Source organism: Otolemur garnettii, unplaced genomic scaffold (assembly GCF_000181295.1).
Source record: "Otolemur garnettii isolate 467f Iridium unplaced genomic scaffold, OtoGar3 scaffold00200, whole genome shotgun sequence".
NCBI lineage: Eukaryota > Metazoa > Chordata > Mammalia > Primates > Galagidae > Otolemur > Otolemur garnettii.
This window is the reverse complement of record NW_003852595.1, coordinates 976275-983786: the sequence shown is the minus strand read 5'-3', so window position 1 is coordinate 983786 and position 7512 is coordinate 976275. Positions and strand designations below refer to the sequence as shown.

At 39.7% G+C, this 7512-nt stretch overlaps 1 protein-coding gene across 1 annotated transcript in view; it reads right to left on the bottom strand.

Moving 5' to 3' along the window:
* Positions 1 to 1206: 1206 nt before the first annotated feature.
* Positions 1207 to 7512, bottom strand: part of LOC100953733 (caspase-4-like) — a 99207-nt gene continuing 92901 nt past the window's right edge. Inside the window, exons 4-7 of the mRNA XM_023507718.1 lie at positions 6808 to 6990; positions 5326 to 5435; positions 3245 to 3348; positions 1207 to 1448 (exon numbers count right to left, since the gene is read on the bottom strand). Of these exons, the coding sequence (XP_023363486.1) occupies positions 3250 to 3348; positions 5326 to 5435; positions 6808 to 6990 (392 nt within the window). The 3' untranslated portion in view covers positions 1207 to 1448; positions 3245 to 3249. The remainder of the gene's footprint in view (positions 1449 to 3244; positions 3349 to 5325; positions 5436 to 6807; positions 6991 to 7512) is intronic.

Here is a 7512-nt window from a genome sequence, read left to right as displayed (position 1 = left end):
AGAGAGAGAGAAAATATTTGGAAATACAAAGAAAGTTCCGTCAGCTCTTCAGTTAAGTTCTCATGTGTGCATACATAGGAGGTAGCCACAGAGACCAGGGAATAAACAGACTGAGGAATTAGAGGGAACAAAAGGGAGAGTTCACACTGAGCCAGCGACAGTGCCTGTTTCCATCAGGCGGAGTGGAAACTCACAATTCATGAAGCTTTGGGCATAAGGATAAGGTGGTAAGAAGGAGATTGCTTCACAAGTAAGGTGAAATCTACTGTAAAAACCTTCTCTGGTCCTGCCAGAAACAGTCTTCGAAATAAAACAAAAAGGATCAATAACTTGCATGTAAATTAACTGCTTAAGAATATATGTAAATATCAAAATATCCATCCCTAAAAAGGTAAAATTGGAAGTAGCTGACATCCAATACAGAACTGCCTGAGATAAAAATACACAAGAAAATACAATACATGTGAGAAAGAAAACTAATCAATTGAAACTGACCCTGAAAAAAATGAAGATGCTCGATGAAAGACATCACAATAGTTATCCCACACATCGGTAAATTGAACATGTTCAGCAGGGAAATAGAAAATATTGGAAAGATCTAATTTAAACTTCTAGAATTGAGAGCAATGTCTGAGTAAAACATATACTAGATAAAATTGACAATAGTCTAAACATTGGGTAAGGAAAGATTAAAGATATAACAATAGAAACTATTCAAAAATGAATGCAGATAGAAGAAAAAAAGGACTGAGGAAAGTATTAACAGGGCTTAAGTAAGCTGTGGGACCATTTGTAGAAGGCTGATAGAACATGTGAAATTTGAGTCCCGGAAGCATAGGAGATAGAAAAACAATCCATTTTCAAAAAACAATGTTTATTTTTAAAAATTTGATGAAACTGTAAATGAAGAGACCCAAGAATCCACAATGAGCCCCACAAGCAAATCTAGAAAACTGTTCACAACACATCATAATTTACTTGCTTAAATCCAGTGATACAACTTTTTATTTATTTTATTTACATTTATTTATTTATTTTTGAGAAAAAAATCTCACTCTGTGGCCCTGGTAGAGTACTGTGGTGTCATGATAGCTCACAGCAACCTCAAACTTTTGGGCTCAAGCCATCTTCTTGCCTCAATTTTTCTATTTTGGTAGAGACAGAATCTCATTCTTGCTCAGGCTGATCTCGAATTCCTGAGCTCAAGCAATCCACCCACTTCGGCCTCTGAGAGTGCTAAGTTTACAGCCCTGAGCCTGGGCACCTAGGCAGTAAGTAACTTTTTAAATAGAACAAAAGGCAGAGGAAAAAATATAAGACTGACATCACACTTTGTATCAGAAAACTTGGAATTGGAAAATAGAAAGGTTAAATGCGTGTGTTGTACAATATACTGGTAAAAGTGCTTCGTGAAGTTGAAAACGCAGGGCGGGGCTGCCTGTGGCCTCCTGAAGGAGAGAGAACAAAATAGAGGGTCAGGTGGGCCCCTCCCGGCAGCTCCTTTCCCATCTCTCATCACCACTTCCCTCCAAGAGCCCCTGTTGCTTCCCTTCACTTCCATCTGTGACCTGCGTAGGATACTCACCAAAGAGAACTCAGGGCCAGCTCAGAGTGCACGACTTCTCTATTCAAAAGCACTTAAAAAGGTTTCCTAACTTACTTTTAAAATTTTAGAAGATGTACCAGGTGACCACCAGGGCCCATGGGATCCCCTTCCTCCCCACTTCATTGGAATCTGTCTCTGTCCCTCCTCCCTGCAGTTCTCATGAGGTCCCACGGTCTCACTGCAGCTCCTTAAACCCGGTTAGCACATTTCTGTCCCTGGGCCTCTGCTTTATTCTGTGTGGGGACATTTTTCCTGAGTAAGAACTACACATCACACGGTTTGGTTCACTCCCTACTGTCCCCATTCTTTGTTCTGATTCCATCATTTTAAAGAAACCTTTCCGAACAATCTCTATGTAGCTGTGCAACACCCGTCACTGTGTGCTCCTCTTAGCCTCCTCTGCTTCACTCCTAACCCATCCATCTCTGATCCGTTCACCTATTGGGAGTCTGTCTCTACTCCCCTGAAAATAAGCTTTCTGAGAATAAGGATTCCTTTTATTTTGTTCACTGGGATGTCTTAAGCACCTAGAATAGAACCTGGAGCAGGGTAAGTGTGGATGGATATCAGTCAAAAAATACAAAGAGGTAGAAATATGTCCAAATGTGGTCAATTATATTGGGTGAATGAGGCACCGGAAACTGTTCAAGGACATATTTATGCAATTTTGTAACTGAAGTGTAAGAAACCAAGGGACTGTGTGGGTAAATACTTGAAGTACTAAGATAAATTCTACTATAAAATATAATGTAAGTGTGTTTCTGAGAAGGGACATTAATAATATACTTATAATGTAGTTTGATATGAAGTTGTTATAATGGAAAAAAGGACTTTATGGCTCTAATCTTAATGTACCAATTCTAAAATAGTTTGACTAAAACCCTAAAATGGTTGAGTGCTAACAGAGGACTCTGAAGGACTTCCTGAGTGGCAACTGACGTCTAAAAGCAGACTCTTGAGTGATCTGTGATCAGCACGGTGGGGATGGTCTGAGGGGCAGAGCCCGAACCAACATAAACTTCACTGCCCAGGACATCGTTATCTTGCCTGGTCACAGTAGCTCTATGCTAGTCATGTGATAGCTGCACGCAGATGTCTAAAGTCCTGCTTTATCCACAATAAGCTCCACTGTTTATTGTATCCACCCCCCCCACCCCCGTGCCTGATACAATATTTGATAACTCAGTGTGTGTGTGTGTGTGTGTGTGTGTGTGTGTGAGGTGGGGGGGAAGAGAGTGAGAGACAGAGTGTTTTGTTTTAGGTTTCAACCCCTATTCACAGAAACCCTGAGAGAGAGAGAGAGGTAGAGACAGACAGAGAGTGAGATGAATCAATATGAGAGGTAATGGAAACATGAGGACAATCCTATTTTAATATCTGCTCTCCTGGGTCTTTCACTGTTGATACATAGCTTGCCTTAGATTTCTGTATCTCCTTGATTGATTGATTGTCTAATTATTTTATTATATAGTTGGAGAAATAAAATTCATATATGTAGAATAAAAAATACCAATTAACTACATCAACAGCGACACTAATTCAGCCATCCAAGCAGTCAGCTGTCACTGGTCACTGGACTTCATCACCACCATTACTCTACCATCTATTTTTCCCATGCACGACAACTCTTGATCTTACTATGTTCAGTTTCCAGGAAAGAGGTAGAAATATCTTGTCATGGATAGTCGTTCAACAGTGGGCATCTGGGCACGAACACTTGGTGTTTCAAATGATTGCTGTACCTGAAAAGAAAAAAAGACGACCTAGATGGCATATGAATCTTTTCAGAAAAGACTTGGCAATATCTTGTTCCATGAACCAGAAATTGCTAGGAGTGAGGGATGCTCCTTGGATGATGGGATAAGTCCACGGATATTCTAACTCCCTTCCAGGGCTACCCTACCTCGTAGAATGGACACTCCATGCCAGACTGTACTTTGTTACTCAAATGCCCCAGGCCTAATCTAAGGCCTTTCAACTTCCATTTCCTCTGTTTTCCTTTCTGACCTATAGATCTGACAATCAATATCCTTTGGGTCTGCTCATGAGAGCTACACAAGGAACCCTCATCACAGCTGATTCCTAAAGGACACTTAAATCCCAGGACCTTGTTTTTAAGGCCTGAACACTGAAACATTCATATCCCCAACACCAACCTGATCTCTGAAACCTTTTGCATGGACTGATTATGATCAGTGAGATCACACGGACCCTAAATCCAGCATTTATGTTTCTAGTCTTTTTTTATTTTAAAACAGAGTCTCATTCTGGTGCCAGGGGTAGAGTGCCATGATGAAAATAGCTCATATGACAGGAACTCCAAGCTCTTGGGCTTAAGAAATCCTCTTGCCTCAGCCTCCCAAGTAGCTAGGACTAAAGTGTCCACTATAATGCCCACCTATTTTTTTTTTTTTTTAGTAGAGACAGGGGTCTCACTCTTGCTCAGGTTGGTCTTAAACTCCTCAGCTCAAGTGATTCACCTGTTTTGGCTTCCCAGAGTGCTAGGATTATAGGCATAAGCCAATACACCCAGCCTCTAGTCTATTTTCAGAGACACTTTTGAAACTATAATGTCTGATTTATATCACTCCAAAAGTACTTAACATCCTCAACCCCTATTCACAGAAACCCTGACTCATGTTACTAAGAGACGTTCTCTAATCTACCAAAGGTGCGTCTCTTTCCACATAGTCTTCCTGTTCTCTACAATTACGAATTTTGAAACAATTACACTTTCCTATGTTCTTTTTTTATTATTATTTTTGTTGTTAAATCATGTTTGTGCACATTAATACTATCATGGGCTACAGTGTGTTGTTTCCATATACAATTTGGAATACTTTCATCCAGTTGGCCAACATAGCCTTCATGTCATTCTCATAGTTGTTGTGTTAAGACATCTATAGCAATCCTATTTCTCTAACAAAAAAGGAGGGGTATGCATGCATTCATTCATGCATCTATTTATTCGGTGAATATTAATTGAATGTCTGCTATGTGCCAGGCATGTTAAGGTGTTGAGAAAATCCCAGCCTTCCAGAAGCTTGCATTTCAGTAAGTTCATGTAAAAAATCAGGCACATAAGTAAAATACATATTGACAGGGTGCTGCTAAGAGCTATGAATGAAAAAAAAATACAAGTAGGAGGAGGAATAAGGAATGTCTCAAGCTTTGGAAGGAGTATTAAGTCTTCCTTTCTAGACCATTCATTCAAATAATGTTATTATTTTAATTATCTTTTACATGCCTTTATGGATCCTCTGATAAGCTATGGTCACATATTTGTTTGTTGATCTATTTTGAAGCATCCACATCTGTCACGATAGCATGAGTCCCAGGTAGGCTGATACACCTGTGCCTCATTTACCCTCTGTCCCAAGGATAGGGCCCAATACGTAACAGATCAACATAATACATATTTATTTAATACATTAAGCAATGAAAGTTAATTCAAAATACTTTCCATGTTTGAATTTTAAGAACTTATAGCCCTTGACTTACAAGCTTATTATACTTTATGTCATTTTCTGCTGTGGTTTCCTGCTGGAATATATTAACATCTTCTTCTCAACCAGATTTTAAACATCTAAATGACATACCAGCTACCATTCTACTTTTGCTTGCCTGACAAAGTCTGTTAATGTCACCTAAAATCTGAATAATGATAGATTCTTCCTGAACAAATATAAGAATGACTAGAAGTAGAAAGAGGAGCTTACCTTTCGAAATATTTCCTCAAGGTGATAGTGCCAGGAGTATTTCTGGAAGCATGTGACGAGCTGTGTGATGAAGAGGGAGCCCTTTGTCCTGTCTCTCCAGGACACATTATCTACAAAAATAGAGGGTGGAGTGCTTTGGACTGTGGTCTGCACTATCTTTTGTGTTTTGCTTTTGTTTCTGTTTGTTTTATTCTTGATTTTCATAAAAAGGAAAGCATAGCTCATAATTATTGTAACACATTTAGGGTAAGAATTTATAATCTGATGTTACTCAGTTTCTACAGAGAGAAATCAATGGCAGAGATTGAACTAAAAGGGCAGCTTGTTAGAATTGCAAGAGATTGCAGAGTGACTGCATTTAGATACGTGGAGCTGACATTGTACTACGTGCCTTCTGTTTATTCACTTGGCTTTAACATTACTGTAATTATCCCACATTACAGAAGAAATAGAAGCTAAGAAAGACAGGGACTTCCCCGCATTCACACAGTGACAAAAATGGCCACCTGGAGCCAACGTCATTTACAAATCACAGCATGCTATCCTTAACAATACAGACAGCAGCAAAATGAATAAAAAGAACCAACATTTTACCTGCAGAAGATGAATAAATCATAAACATGTCTGCACAGAAAAGTGGCAACAGTTAAAAGTAAAGCATTATGTACTTAAATATTTGCTGAGAGGGTAGATGTTAGGTTGTCTTATCACTCTCTCATACATAATTGATAATGAATGGAGAGCAGCAGAAATCTTTCAGAGGGAAGGAGTATGTTTATTGTAGAGATGTGATGATTTGAAGGGTATATACTTATCCTTAAGCTTGTACAATTTTATGTATGTCAGTTATATATCAATGAGGAAGTTTAAATAAATGGCTTAAAATTTTGAAAATTAGAAACAGTTGAATGTAGTGCTCCTTGGATCATTACCCAGAGGTGAAATGTAACCACTGTGGCATCATTAGGCCTAATCAGTTGCACCTTATGACTTCCTATTTCTGTTGAAGGGCCTCCAACTCCTCCTGCGGTGGGCTGTGGTATAGTAGTGGTATTCTACGTACCACTCCATGTAGAATCAGATGGGAAGCATGAGGGAAAGCGCTTATAGTTGATCACTTGAGAAAGAACAGCCTGTCCAGGGATCCACAAAATCTCCACTGAAAATCTTAAATGCATTTAATAAAAAACTGAACCAAACTCTTATGTTTACATAGTGTTTGGTGAATGGGGTTTCTCTTATTGGGTTGCTCTGATATCCGGTATGCGCTTGATTGAGAAATTTAACACTTATAATACAAAAAGAGTGTGTGTGGAGAGGAGAATCTGTCCTTACAACACAGATAAGAAAATGTATAATATATAGACAATACTCAAAATATCTGTCGGATCCTTGAAGGACAAGACCTGTCTTTATTCACAAAAGTCATTCAAAGGCAGCTTCAGGCCCACGAATCCCTGAATGCCACTGAAAGTCACCTACGTGGGGTGGAGGAGCAGAAAGCAATGAAGTCCTTCTCCACGTGGGTCTTGTGAACAGCGTCATCCTCCAGGGTGTCAGGTGACTGTGAAGTACTGTCCACCAAGGCTTCTGGAGAGTCTCTGACCCACACTTCTCCCCGGTTTTCTGTAAAGACATGGAATTTCCACACACCGCTGTGCCTCCCTCAAGGTGACGATCACAACTGCCCACCTGTTGTGTGTTCTAACTCGTTTCACACACGCACTCGACCACGCTGCCTCCTCTTTAATGCCACTGAGTGATGTGACAGTTAGTAGTAACCCCATCATGTAGTTGCCAACCTTTAGCTAAATTATTTTTGGTTTTTATTTAGAGGGACCTTTCCAGTAGCCGTGACATTATGGATGTCAGGGAAAAAAAGAAAAGAAAAGTTTGATAGCAAAGCCCACAAGTCCCTGTTCCCCACACTCACTCCCCTTCAATAACTATGGTGTGTGTGTAGGGGGAAGTCTGCTATTATGTGATGGCCCAAATTTCAAATCTAATTCTCATCAGACCAGATAATTTCAAAATGTCCGTAAAACATGTTCAAGACCAGCTGGCATCAAACGCCATCTACTCTGAGGAGAATTTTTGTTTAACTTTGACTCAGGGATTCTCACTTCCCCTGATTAAATTGTGTGGAAATTTCCCAGCTGACCGGGCGACCCTGCGACAGCTGGCAGT